The 15008-nt window shown below is 39.4% G+C and overlaps 1 protein-coding gene across 1 annotated transcript; it reads left to right on the forward strand.

Annotated features, from left to right (window-relative positions):
• Window positions 1-1240: 1240 nt before the first annotated feature.
• On the forward strand, window positions 1241-14031 carry kcnh4a (potassium voltage-gated channel, subfamily H (eag-related), member 4a). Its single transcript, XM_086289770.1, has 16 exons — window positions 1241-1635; window positions 5868-6101; window positions 6261-6392; window positions 6519-6652; window positions 7067-7319; window positions 8228-8385; window positions 8857-9064; window positions 9438-9632; window positions 9715-9914; window positions 10790-11039; window positions 11147-11361; window positions 11533-11571; window positions 11995-12350; window positions 12439-12518; window positions 12661-12734; window positions 12933-14031. Exons 1-16 carry the CDS (start codon window positions 1560-1562, stop codon window positions 13887-13889), a joined length of 3561 nt encoding a protein of 1186 aa, XP_086145896.1. The 5' UTR covers window positions 1241-1559; the 3' UTR covers window positions 13890-14031.
• Window positions 14032-15008: the final 977 nt, after the last annotated feature.

Raw genomic sequence — 15008 nt, forward strand, 5'->3', positions numbered from 1 at the left:
CAGTGCATGTAGGGTGCTTCAGGTTTCTTAAATTTAATTTTGCTTCATCTAAGTGTAGTATGGGGAGAATAAAACATAAAGCACAAACTGTTTTTTTAACTGCTTCCTTACCAGGTATTAAAGGCATAGACTTCCAAGGTAGTCTGCTGATTTGAAATACTGGAACAGACACATGCCTCCCTGTAATGCTCGCAATCATTGCCAGGCACCTGACTCAAACTCAGTCCGGCTGGTGGCTTTTTAAAGAATTTTTTTATATCTGCCAAACTGACACAGATGCATATAAATCTCAAATCTGTCCAACAGAAAGTACCTCTGGTTAAAACAAACAAAAACAAAACTGTTTGTGATTAAAAATAGAAATTTTCATGGGTATGAATATATATGCGTAACTAATATAGTGGATTTGTGTGCACAACAGCTTTATGCAACCATATGGAGTCGAGAGGAAATGCTAATAAGTGACGATGAAACATAAAGAACCAGTGAAATCTGCTATTTCGAGGTCAGTTTGTGTGTATAGGTTTTTACTGCATCTTCTACAGCAACTATCTGCGTGGGTGTTTGTTGATGCATGGGGAGTAAAGAAAATGTGAAATCGAGGTGGTGATACAGACAGCAGCCTGTTAGATTCTTCCAGCACACCAACAAAAAGCCTAGCAGCAAATTGACTGTTATTACACTGAGCAAAAACGTGAATCGCTTGATGCTGTGCTTTATTCAACTTGACCTCTACCCTCATGTGTCAAAAGAAGGGCTGATAAAAACACAGAATCTTTCCAGAGATGCCAAAGAAGATAATCAGTTGCTTTCTTCCACAGCAAACAAAACGTGCACACACACCTCCCTTTCTGTGTTATTAACGCGGGATCCAGCTGTACCTCAGAAAAATGATTGGTAATTTAAGTGAGAAGTCTAAGCAACAGAAAATCATCTTCTGCCTCCCATTGTGGAGTTTCACAAAAGATAGAGGTGAGAGCGTGAGAAAGCAAGAGATGGAAGAAAAAGGAAAGTTATTTCTAATAACTTCTCTGGGGAGAAGGCAAGGTTTTATGTGAGAAAGAAAGTGAAGGCAAGAGATATTTCATAAATTCAGTGGATAGAACGGGGGATGGTTCAAGCTTTTTTCTATGAGAGAGAGGGAGCGAGAGAGAAGGGGAGGGAGGGAGCGAGAGAGGCTGGGGACTCAGTGGCAAGATTCATGGAGAGTGGAGTTACACTGACTGAGGAGCAGCTGAGACTTTGCTGTGATACTGGAGCAGTGCTGAGCACAGAGCGATGCACAACTGAACCTGAATACTTCTGACTCAGGCTGAGAAAAGCTTTAGAGCTTTAGCACGGAAAACCTCTGAATTTTCCTTCAAAGAAGAAATGGAAAACTCTGTGATACATTTCAGTAGTTTTATCCACTCAATATAGAATATATAAAACTTCCACTCCACTGAAGAGTTACAAGAAAACTCAAGAAGCGGTGTTGAAAGTCTAATTCGGGTCTTCTATAGGGAATGGTGGCAAACTAATTGAAACTAGGACTCTGTGACCTTTTTTTCTGGTGAAAGATGCCTGTAATGAAGGGCCTCCTTGCTCCACAAAATACCTTCTTGGACACCATTGCCAATCACTTTGATGGAACTCGTAAGTATTTTGGGGAGAGGGGATCACTTTGCATTAATACAGATTTTTTAAAAGAATGCTGATAATTACATTTCTGATGAATATACATGAATAGTAAATCGATTAACCTGCAGACCAAGTATTCGGAATCTGCGACTGATATTGTTGGACAAGTCAAACTGCTAGTCCCCGCAGATTTTGATCAGTATGTGTTCTTCTTAAAATGTGTATTACTTATATTGAAAGAAATGGTATATAATACATTTATATATGAAATATGTTGGCTGCAAAAGGTCAATCAATTTTAAAGATGAAGCTTTCCCAGCTTGCGTTTAGGATTTTTGCCATTGGCATTTCTGTAACCCAATTTAGGACTGTGACAGGCGCTGATAAACACTGCTGTCAATCAATATGTCCAACAGTAGTGAGATCCCATTTAATATGTTGGAGCTGAAGAGCCACTTGTTGAGATGATGTGTTGCTTGTTAGAATATTTCCCTGTTGATAATAATGTCTAGGTCTTTCTCAACAGCAAACAAAAAAAATAAATAAAGGCAAATCAAATTATTCAGGAGCAACATTAAAGTTTTAGAGCTAAAGTCTGGCATCTTTCTTTCAGTTTAAAATCTACCAAAAAAGAAGGGAAAAAATATATATATGAGCTTTTTAAAAAGTTACTGAAAAATCTATTGTTTATTATAAGACCGGCTCAGCACAGTGTCGTTAATTAAATAACTATGTGCGGCAGTTACAGAATGATGCTAATAACTGAAAACACTACTGGATTTAAACACTAGACTTTGCTGAATAATTAATCCTGATTAAATACCAGCTCTAATAAAACATATTACTTTTTAGCATTTAATTACAGCCATTAAAGTTTCAAATGAAAATGTAGCTTATGCACCAAGTGCTTGACATGATTTGATTTTTGCTCATTATGCGAAACTACACTACAATGTAAAGCTAATATTTACATGTGCTTGGATTACTAAGAAAGCACAATTATTTTTCCAGTCTTATGTAACCTAGCATGAGATGAAGAGGCAGATTAACAGTCTCACTCTACAGCACATAGAATATTGTACTTTTTTTCTTCTTGTTTCTGGGTAATACGTGGCTTTTCTTCCTGCTTGTTCTGCCTCAGAAGCAAAGAAATGAAACAACATTCTCACACTATAACACTTAATATACAGAAAGAAAAATCTTATTACCTTAGCATATGGAACAGATCCACCTGGTTACACCCACTCAAACACATATGAACAATACCAGGCATGGAAAGTTACATCTTACATCAAGTATCCAAGCATGTCAGTTTTACTCTACATCAGATTTAGTGAAAAAAAAAAGAGAAACACATCAACAATATATATATATATATATATATATATATATATATATATATATATATATATTTTTTTTTTTTTTTTTTTTTTTTTTTTCAGAAAACAAGAAAAGTGGTGCACAGGTCAGACATTGCGTTTCTCTCGCCATTGAAAATTCTCCATCTGTTCTCTGAGGTTTTTTGCCCTCATCTTCACATCCGCAGAAAGCAGATATAGAATTGCATTTACACATATCTGGGCAGCAAACATGTTTTCATTATCTGGCAGCCACAGTGCCTCTGTATGTGAGTCGTGCGTCGGTGGACTGATCAAGTCACTGAGTAGGATGTAAAAGGATCAACTGACAAGAGATGGCTTCAGCATAATGCCGCAGGAATCCAGGAATAGTTGAAAAATATATGTTAATTGATTTGAAAGTGTTGGATCACATACTGTGAGGGTGACTGAATATAGGCAGTATGATCCTGACATGAGAGCAGAGAGATTAATTTAGATGAATTACTGCATATGCAAGAGACAGAGAGCCAATCAAATATAATTTGAGGTGTGGTTCAGTCAACCTGTGAAAGCAGGAAAAGTTTACTTTTTCATCTAGTCACTCACAACTTATACAGGGTACTGATCTTAATCAACAATTTTAAAGCTTTCAGAATAATATTCATTAGATATATGTGCACTGTAGCCTGTAGAAGCATAAGGAGTCTATCAAACATGTTTGTTTTTGTGCTGAAATTGCAGTTGTCTCCTCCCCACGTTCTGTTGTGGATAGTTAGCAATACTAAATGCATCTGAATCAACAAATGCTTGCATTTTAACAATGTTTTTGTAGTGATTCACATCATTTTGAGGTTTGATGAGTGTCAGTGTTAACCATGGTCATGGCATGTTGACCCAATTGCTATTCAAACCTTTTGTTTGTGAGGGGTGGCTAGTCAAAAGAAAGTCAGAATAGCTTTAAGACTGCGGGCTTGCACCAGTATAAGATAAATTAAGGTTATTTCAACTGTAAATCATGCACAGCTAGTCCAATAATGTCCAAAAATACAAATGTGGTGCAGGAGATTATCGTAGCAGGTCCCCTTTGAGCAAGGGGACTTAGTCAAATCTATTAAATGTGTTTTGTACAAATCAGAGTGAGGTTACTGTTGCAACATTACCATTTTTTTTCCTGCACAAATTGCCATGGCAACATAGGCGCAGGAAGATCTTAATTTAGCTTCTTATGAGATTAAGTGCAGACACTTCAGGTGAAAAAATGAAATAAAATAAAAAACCTTGCACATGTGTTCTTCTGGAGGCAACACTTTGTTAGCACCCTTTAGTGATGCTGGCAATTATTTTGTGGTTGAAAAATCATTTAAAATACAATACCGTATGACAGCATGCATCTGAATAAACTGCTATTATCGGTCTCTGTTTACTTTCCAAGCTGTAGAGAGAACACAAAGCATCAGCCTCATTATATCTGGCCGCAGTACAGGTGCTTGGTGTTGTCCTTGCAGCTATATCATCATTGGAGTGCTTTGCTACATAAGCAAACAAAGAACTTTGGGGGAATTAAATTTGCTTGCATCAAAGTGTGTTTGAATAAACAAATAAAAGATGACATGTCAGTGTACTCAGTCTATTTGTCTAAATATTGATGGGTTGGACAACTGAAAGCACACTTCCATTAGTCATTGAATGATGAAGACATCTGGTTGTTGCGTCCCTTTACAATAGAGTCTAAAGTGCATCACCCCAAACAGTTTATTTCTATATATCAGTTTGTAACTTAAGGAACTGGGCAAGTTGGGTAAGCTATTCTATTTTCCACCTTTTTGACTGGTGATACACAAAGAAAACCTATTCTTACACTGTTATTTAATTATTAATTATTTGGCAACAATGATAAGAGCTATTGTTGGTGGAGTAAAGATGTAATGTACAGTCTGTCAAGCAGGGTGGTGGCAGCATCTTACTATGGGGCTGTTTTCCATTCACATTGTCAGTGGACTGATTCTTATATAGTACTTTTCTGCTCTCCCAGAGCACTCAAAGCACTTTATACAACATCCCTCATTCACACATCTTCGACTTGGGGTTAGTATCTTTCCCAAGTATATTTAGCATACAGACTGGAGCAGCAAGGGATTAAACCACCAACCTTCCAACCAGCAGTTGACCCGCTCTACCTCTTGAGCTACAGCCACCCTGACTCACTGTGAAGTGAATGGAAAAATAAAAAAAGGAGGACTTTAACTTCACCTCAAATCAACAATTAGAGGTTTGAAAAGATGTTTGCACACAAAATTGGTTTTGGAATTGATAAAGTAGGCTAACATTAAGCTTCTGGATAGCATTCCCAAAAACCCTAACCTAAACTTTGCTCATAAATTGTGCCGGGTCCATGCCAGGAAATCAATCAGTTTAAATGAACTCCACCAATTCCGCATAGTTTGGTGGAAATGTAATTGAAATTTTTGGTTAACAGGACAAAACATTTTGGAAAATATTCATCAGTGCAATGTCTAATGACTGAAAATGATTTAGAACCAGAGTCTCACTGAGGTCCTGGGACCAGCTGGCACTCTGCATATATTCTTGGACTTAATGCTCACCAGCAGCAAACTTCAAAGCTCTCTTTGATGTACACTAGATAACTGCCAACTTCAGGGTTCTGAGCTGAAAATACAAAGAATGACTCAGATAGGAAAAGTTACTTTTTGTGCTTCAAAAGAACTTGTATTTAAAAATTTATATTAAAAAACATTATACTTGACACATTTAAATGTTTTCTTTCAGAACTGCAGCTATATACTTTGGATACATCTATTCACTTCCTACTGTTCGGTTCGCCATGTCTGTTTCTCCAGGTCACACAATAACTTTACCTGATTTTTGATCTTTTTATTTTCCTCACAGACTGTAACTTCCTCCTGGGAAATATTCAGGGGAGCTGTGGATACCCTATTGTCTACTGCTCCGATGGCTTTTGTGAGTTAACCGGCTTTGTTCGAACAGAGGTGATGCAGAAAACCTGCACGTGTCGTTTCCTTCACGGGGCTGAGACCAGTGAAAATGTGATTCAACAGGTAGACAAAGCCCTGGAAGGCCAGCAGGAGTACCAAGGAGAAGTCTGTTTTTATAGGAAAAATGGTGAGAATCACAGACACTCACGGTCACAAACGAGAATGACTTGAGCTTGGCAACAAAAAAAATTGTTATTTCATCAGTATTAGAGATCTAATCATCATTTTGGTGAATTAATTGTCTGACGAGGTAATGTCTTTGTAATAACATTTTTAATACTCCCAGGAAATCCATTCTGGTGCCTCCTGGATATTGTACCAATTAAAAATGAGAAAGGTGAGGTTGTGCTGTTCCTGTTATCCTTCAAAGATGTCAGCGAATCACATGGAAAAAAATATCGCTGTACTCAAAGAGACGGTGAGGCCTGGCTGCTTGCGTTTCTTTAGTTTTTAACAAAAGCACTTATTTTTTGTGTCATTTAATGTGCATTTTTTGGCATAATTTACACACAATTTTATTTAGTGCGTATTATTTTCCTTACAGGAATGTTAGAGATTCCTGACCAGAGAAGAAAAAGTGGACAATCACACTTTTTTCAAAGTAGAGAGAGGGGGAGAACCATTCTACACCACTTGAACAGGCTGTTCACCAAGAGGAACAAGAAGAAGTTGTCTAATGTGAGAGCAAACCACTGGCTTAGAAATAAATACATAAAACTAAAGCACAGTTTTGCACTTTTACAAGCTAAACATTTACACTCAACAACAAAGCTGTCCTTTATATGCTATCAATCAGGTAACCCTGAGTCAGGTGAGTTTTGCATTTAGTACCAAGGTACGTACTTTGTGTACCAGATAGGGGCAGTTGGCCCTATTCAAACAGCTGTGATGATGATGATGATGATGATGTGTCATACTTTTAGTGCCCTTCAAGAATTAAAGTACTTGCAAACACAGTCCGGGCACTTGAGATTTGCAGGCTTGTAAAATTAGCTTACTCTCTCCATCTGTGTCATCACTATGCCACCAAGCAAGGATATCAAAGCAGTGCTGATTTGAAGTCTAAAGCTGAATGACTTGTTATCTTTTCAGAGTGTGTTCCAGAAACCGTCCCTGCCAGAGTACAAGGTGGCAGCTGTGAAGAGGTCCCGCTTTATCCTGCTGCACTACAGCATGTTCAAGGCTCTGTGGGACTGGTTAATCCTTCTGGCAACTTTCTATGTCGCAGTCACAGTGCCTTACAACGTCTGCTTTGTCAGCCGTGATGAGGACGGTGACCATCGGCCACTTGTCAGCCGCAGTACCATAGGCAGTGACATTGCTGTAGAGATGCTCTTCATTCTTGGTATAATATATTTGAATTTATTGAAAAAAATAAGGATGCAGTAGTATAACCTTTAATATTTTTTTAGGTAAAATTGAAATACTAAACACCTTAAACAAATGAAAATGTTTTTCTAAGAGGTTCTACTCTGCAAGCTACTAGTCTCTTCTACCTGTTACTTACATTACGAACAGACAACAATGTTAAGTTTAAATGAAGAAACATATTCCCCAGTGCAGCTGCAGTAGTTTCCCTGGCAATGGCTAACACACGACTACCTCCTACTTTTTCTCACCCACTCAGGCTGTCTTTGTTGCCCTAGGTTAGAAATCATAATTAGATTTCTCTCACGTCGTCCCATTTTTCCTCCAAAGAATGCGCGATAGCACATGTGCCACGAGGCTCGCTGACTTCTTGTCTCTCAACAAGTTTGTCTGGGGACAGACACCATCACAAAATTAGCTCACCTGGTAACACGTTTTTCCTTTTTTTCTTTCATTTAAACTCATCCTCAGTTCAGTCTTACTGAAATTAAACAAACAGTCGCCTTTTCAGTATACAAAAGAGAGTTGGGTTTATTGCCAGGGAAACCTTGCATTAACTGCTTTGTGCTTCTTATGCTGCAAATTCTATTTGTCCTTGCAACATGCAGCTTGATATGTTTCTTTGTTTAACATTCTTGGGCTGCAACCCCCGCCCCTTACTCATAGAATCTGTGCAACTTTAACTAGCACTATAACAATGATTTAATTATTTGCTGAAATGAGGCTTTGTATCCTAATATCCCGCTGTCTTCTTGAGCTATATTGTTGTAATGTATATTATTTTATATATTAACTGCCCCGGCTATGACTCTAGTGAAATCTTGTTTTCTTTGTTCTGGTTTGCCATCTTTCTCTTTTGTTTTTAACTTTACTGTTCCTTTTCAGATATTCTCCTGAATTTCCGTACCACCTTTGTGAGTCAGTCAGGTCAGGTGGTGTACGACACCCGATCCATCTGCCTCCATTATTGCACTACCTGGTTCTTTGTAGATCTGATTGCAGCACTCCCCTTTGACCTTCTCTATGCTTTCAACATTACAGTGGTAAGACTTTTATTCCAGATACGTGAAAATCTAAAATGACCTTTGTTTTATACTTTCCAGTGTCTTTAAATGGACTAACTTTAAGCCTATAGTGAGTAATGCTATAGTGCTATTTCCCCCAGAGAAGAGAGTGGAGATGATTATCCTTCTACATTCATGCCCTTCACTGAACATTCTTGTTAGTCTGCTTGCTTCGACACTAGTACTTCTCATGGATTAGTCTTAGTTTGCCAAAGGCAACTTCAGCTGACGCACAAAGTCATCTCCCTAACTGTATTTTTGTTTTGCTCGACGTCCGCTGCAAACTCTCCAGCTATTACGCTGTTCTAACTTTGATAGTATTTGATGGTACTAACAGAGAAGTGGGGATGTGTCACAAGTTAAACACACTCATACAGATCCTTGAACGGCAAAACTACTAAATAAACTAATCTGCATCTTTGATGTTGTACTTTTCCACTCCTTTTCCAGACTTCATTGGTGCACCTGTTGAAAACAGTCCGTCTGCTGCGCTTGCTACGGCTGTTACAAAAACTGGATCGATATTCCCAGTACAGCGCTGTAGTCCTGACCCTGCTCATGTCTGTGTTTGCACTGCTTGCTCATTGGATGGCTTGTGTCTGGTATATCATTGGACGCAAGGAGATAGAAAGCGGTGACCCAGTAACCTGGGACATAGGTGAGGACACTGCAGTTTTGTTTGAATAGTCCCACACAGTTAAAAGTATAATATTCTCCCTCACTCGTTTGCTTTACTGAGACAAATTAGGTGTCTTTTTTTTTTGGCAACATCGCCGTGTCAGTGCTGCACATCTCAGCTAATGCTTGAATGCTTCAGCATCATTTCATCCCCTAGCTTGTTTCCTCAGAGGAAGTGTAGGTCAAGAAATGATTACATTATATCACCAGTAACACATTATGTCATTCTATATTATATCATGTATTATATCACCTACGACAGCAGAAAAGTTCAACCATTAAAAAAGAATAACAAAAGTTAATTTAATCACTCAGATAGACCTACGTAACAACCTTCTAACCTCTTCCACCAGGTTGGCTTCAGGAGCTGGGAAAACGTCTGGAGACGCCGTACATCAACAGCACCGTGGGTGGTCCATCCTTGCCTAGCGCCTACATTGCTTCTCTCTATTTCACCCTCAGCAGCCTTACAAGTGTTGGTTTTGGGAATGTGTGCGCCAATACAGATGCAGAGAAAATCTTCTCCATCTGTATTATGCTGATGGGAGGTGAGTTTAAAGGACATGGCAGGAAATTCCCAACTATATGAAAAATGTTTCAAGAATGTCCCCATATTTCTGTCACCTCCAGCCCTGATGCATGCAGTAGTCTTTGGCAACGTGACTGCTATCATCCAGCGCATGTACTCACGTCGCTCCCTCTACCACACCCGCATGAAGGATCTCAAGGACTTCATCCGTGTGCATCGGCTACCTCAACAGCTCAAGCAAAGGATGTTGGAGTACTTTCAGGCCACCTGGTCTGTCAACAATGGAATCAACACCAATGAGGTGGGTAAAGAATCACACTGTAGCCGTGTTCTCCTGGCTCTTTGTGTTTATGAAAAATATTTGCTTGGACATAATAAGTTATTTTTCTGGCAGAATGCATCATTTTTAATATGTAGCTGAAGAATATGTCTATTCTTTTTGGATATTGGTTATTCTACACTCAGAAATGCCATTCTTAAAATATGGGGCACCTCAGATTCTCTGGAGTCTTATTCCAGTTCTTTAAGTAGATAGTCCTTTTTTGCAAATAGAATTTCAGTATACTGCCAGAGCCTATCTAGGAGAAGTTCCTGTAATTACAAGGGTTGGAGCTGAAATAGAGAGAGCACTCATTAACACCCCCAACCATCAGTATCCTCAGATAATTAATTCAGTGTTGAAGGTAACAGAGAGAGCCACTGGTTTCTGAGAACATGCTGGCAGTATTATCATGTCTTTAAAAACACAGTCTGCCCTTTTTTTAATTTGTTTAATTTAGGAGTGGTTAACCATACCATATGTGTAGGCTTCTTAGTAGCACTATTGCATAGTCAAATATCTCTAAGTAATTGTCTAAAACAAAAAGATTGAAGTATTTTAAAAGGAGAGTACCTGGTGATTTTTGACTACAAGAGGAGGGACAGACTTTACAGGAAACACGTAAATGCAGTACTGCAATATTCCAGTTTTATCAAGCCGAAATGTAGCAAGACAAGAAGGCAGTGGAGTTTTGTTTCTGTGAGAAGAATATCTGGGTGAACAATGAGCTGATAATTACAAGTACTTAAAAAAAGAGGGTAATTTGTGTCTTGCAAAGCTCTATATGCATTTAAGTACCGGTACGGTGGTTAACTATTAAATAGCGGTTCTTATTTTTATCGTGTCCTCGCTCTTAGCTGTTACATGACTTCCCAGATGAACTGCGAGCTGACATTACCATGCATCTGAACAAAGACATACTGCAGCTGCCTGTGTTTGAGCGAGCCAGCAGAGGGTGTCTGCGCTCCCTCTCCCTCCACATCAAAACTTCCTTCTGTGCACCAGGGGAATATCTTATTCGCCAAGGAGATGCCCTACAAGCTAATTACTTTGTGTGCTCCGGTTCCCTGGAGGTTCTGAAAGATGGCATGGTCCTAGCGATCCTGGGTCAGTGTGCACCCAGTGTTTTAATGTTAATCTCATACAGATTTCTCTACATATTAGCTGTGTATTGACATATTACACATACTATGCTTATGTGACAATCCCTACAGGCAAAGGCGACCTCATAGGGGCTGACCTACCAGAGCATGACAAGGTGATCAAGACCAATGCAGATGTGAAGGCACTGACATACTGCGACTTGCAGTACATCAGTGTCAGGGCTTTGAGGGAGGTCCTGGGGCTTTATCCAGAGTATTGCAGTCGGTTCAGCTTGGACATCCACCACAATCTCACCTACAACTTGAGAGAAGGCAGTGAAGCTGATGTAAGACATTTACTTTGAAGCAATGGAATAAAACTGAGAATGAGACACATTCGAATGCACCACAATTCAGAATATGGTGTACAAACATACCTATGCTATATGGAACGCTTTACATGTTCAGTTTCCAGTGTGAGTGTAATGCTTTGTTCATTTTCACTTCCATGCCTTTAGGGAGTAACACGGTTTCAGCTGACACCCAGGCAGTCTCAGGTATGTCTGCCTCATTAGGATGATTAATTTAGCCTTGACATGCTTGATACAGCCATAGTTAAATCTGTCTTAGCTTAAGGGATTAGTCCGGCTTGCATTGCATTCTCTTGATAAATGTCATGTAGATATGAAAACACTTAAAATGCCTTTTTTTTTAATAGTTGAGATAATAATGCTCCAGTTGCTGCTAGGTAACAGAGAGAAATGGAGCAAACAGCATGTACTATATATGGTTTCTACACTCCAGTCATCAAGAAAAACACTAAGCTTAATTAAAACTATCCTACAAGAGAAGTATTTCTGACACTATCAAAATCACTAGACTAAGAATTTTTGTAACAAACAAATCTATTACCCAAACAAAAATCATGCACAAATCTTTGCAATCGGCTTCATTGAGTTTTCCATCTTTTTTCTCCTCAGTTTATGGATCATAAACTACCCTATATCATTCAAGGAGCTGATGTAAAACATACAGACCACGTAAAATACTCTCAGCACCAGAGACTGCCTCTACTACAGAGTATGGGCAGCCCTGTCCATCAACCCTGCCTCAGCACGTTGCTGGGCGAGGAGCTCCGGCACATCTGCGCACTGCAGCTCTGCCGATCACCTGCTCAGGGAAGCAGGGGTTGTAGTCCTTCCCCACAACCTTTTTTCAGCGAGGAGCTCTCTCCATCTCCTTTACCCAGTCTTACCAGTGACCTAGACTTGAACCATCGGCCTGCCAAACTCATGCCATCCGGTTCTTGTATTAGTCCTCTGAACCTCAGCCCCAGGTGACCTATTCATTCTCCTTTGGTCAAATATCAATAATCTGTTTGCATATAATTAAATTAATATAACACCCATTTGTCTTACTGTCAGGGTCGTGGATGGAATTGAGGATAATGATCACACATTTCAGTTTAATATGGAACAGAGCGAGGCAAAGACTAATGTTGCAGGTAAAGTGTCTGAAAACTGCATGATTAATGAGAAATTGTAAATATAAGCCTTTCTATTCAGGACTAGACATTAAATATAACCCAAAGTCGGGACAGATTAGATGAGTTTCTCACTTTTTTAAAAAAAAAAATCCTTTTTCAGATCGGTTACACATCTGTAGCCTGTTTCTTGAGACAGAAGAAGTGAGACAGAGCGTCAGCAAGCTAAGCAAAGAGGTATGTTCCCTTATTAGGCAAAAGTGCTGCTCCTTGAAATATGCCCAAATGTGTTTTGTGAGGACACAGTAACCTTTACCTTTGACCAAGTGAATCTAATCAGTTAATGCTTGAATTCATATCAACTTAACATGATAGCAGTTACAAATAAACAGTTAACAGTTTTGAATAAACAGTCATTATTTCTCATTCTTTCAGGTAAACAACTTAAACCAAGATGTTTCCAACCTTGCCAAGGAACTCCATGACATAATACATTTTCTGCATTCTCATATGACAATGCTCCACAATAACTCTCCAGCTTCCACATGTTCATGTGGCACTCAGGTGCTCCCCAACCCAAGTGTGACAACTTCTAGCCACTGGCAACCGGATGTCCCTTTAAATATCTCCACTGAGTTACCACCTGTTCATGAAATGATTAGCCATCCTGCTAGAAATATATGGCACTCCAGTGGAATACCCTCCCAGTGCACCAGTTCCGCCTTGCTGTACTCGTCAAGCACAATACCATCCTGTTCACACCTGGTCTGCTCTGACAGAGACACAACTCAGAGGCTTCAGTGCTTCTCTAGCCCTTTCCAAACACCCAGAACATCTCCAGGCTCTCCTTACATGACCTCCTCTCATGCCCATGGAGGTCCATCGCTCCTGGGTATCAGTTCTGCCTTCAGTGGCTACCCATTAAGTTCTCAGGCCTCACACGTGGTTAGTAGTGCAAAAATCCACACAATAAGCAGCACCCACTCCTTATGTTCTACAGTAAACTGTGGCTACTCCCAGCCACCCCTAAGTGTTCAAACCAACTCGGATTCTTCACATAATCAGACCAAATCCCAGACACCTATACATTTATCCACCACTCCTTCAGCCCAACCACAGTATCACACTGCCTTTAGCTCTTTGACGCCATCAAGAGCCCACACTTTGATATACACAGGATACGAGGACCAGCGAGGTACTGTCGAAGGCTCCAGACAGAATGATCCGGTAGGATCCAGTCCTGTCCACCAAACACAGGATCTGGCAAATTCTCTGATGGAGCAAGTACCAAACATGGACAGTAAAGCTTCACTTTATAAAGAGAGGACAGAGACCATGGAGTCTCATTCCACAGGAGACAGCATTCTTGATATGAAAGAAAGGCCACACTGATGACATCCCTATCTGGTTGTGCTATCAGCGAGTAAATAACAAAGCTGACGTAATGTTTAGAGTACCTTACCAAGAAATCTGGTGTGAAGTTTGAAATTAATAAATTGTTATTTAGCCAAGTTCTCAATCAACTATTGGAATCCAACTGCCACTACAGAATAAACCTGTTTTTCTCCACTGATGGTTCTTGTGTTTTATATGGCATTAATAATATTTGTGAATTGAGATTATGTCATGGTCTGCATAGATCATAGCTGAAGCAATCTTATTTTGCAGACCATACACTCTCACTCAACCATTCAATGCAAAATTGTTTGGCTAGTTATTCATTTTATTTATTTTTAATTTTTTTCTATCACGTGAATTGTCACTGCTGTATTCAGCCACAAAATGTTTCCAGGGTTGGCTTAGAAGCCGCAAGTGAATGGGCAGCACCCCTGAGTGGTGATATGTCGTTACTACAACAAACACAAGACTGGCATTTCATGAGATATGGCCTTTTGGAGCCACAACCAAGCTTTTGACCTGTAGAATGATGTAACATATTCCTGAAACGTGTTAATCATATTTGACCAATCTTGGTCCAATCAACCTACTGCATTTCGTTGCACTGTACCTGTGCATGTGCAATGACAATAAAGTTGAATTCTATTCTATTCTATTCTATATAGCAATGACATTTTCAACAGACTGCTGAAAAATCTTGATATTTTTATTCATTGGTAGTATCATGGCAGATATATTTATGTCCATGTGACTCTTTAGCATTTAGCAACAATTCTGAAATTAATAATATACTGAGGGGCATGTAGAATTTTGTGTCATCGGTCAAAGCAAAGAAAGCCATTCTTTCACTATTAATTCATCTTTCATTTTGAACATGTGAAGATGCAAGGAGATGAGATAGTGAAAGTTGGTGAGTTTAACAATCTAAAGCAACAAACACTGCCCATTAGAGGTGAAGAAAAACGAGTAGGCAGGTTAGAGTGGGTGGAAATGAGTGACAGATGATTTGTGACAGAAGGATAGCAACAAAGGTGAAAGGAAACATTTACAAGATGTTACTGTTTGGAGATGGTGGCACTTACAAAAAAGCATGAGGTTGAGCCGGGGGTGGCA

Source organism: Aulonocara sp. 'chitande type north' Nkhata Bay, linkage group LG4 (assembly GCF_057382095.1).
Source record: "Aulonocara sp. 'chitande type north' Nkhata Bay isolate Kocher_YH1m ecotype deep benthic linkage group LG4, A_spYH_male_GT1.1, whole genome shotgun sequence".
NCBI classification, from domain to species: domain Eukaryota; kingdom Metazoa; phylum Chordata; class Actinopteri; order Cichliformes; family Cichlidae; genus Aulonocara; species Aulonocara sp. 'chitande type north' Nkhata Bay.

What these genes read in the sequence shown, in the direction of transcription:
- kcnh4a (XM_086289770.1), top strand. Translation starts at nt 1,560, where the DNA reads ATGCCTGTAATGAAGGGCCTCCTTGCTCCACAAAATACCTTCTTGGAC. An exon ending in CAATCACTTTGATGGAACTC is followed by an intron (nt 1,636 to 5,867) that starts GTAAGTATTTTG and finishes TTTTCCTCACAG; the next exon opens with ACTGTAACTTCCTCCTGGGA. An exon ending in GGCAAAGACTAATGTTGCAG is followed by an intron (nt 12,519 to 12,660) that starts GTAAAGTGTCTG and finishes ATCCTTTTTCAG; the next exon opens with ATCGGTTACACATCTGTAGC.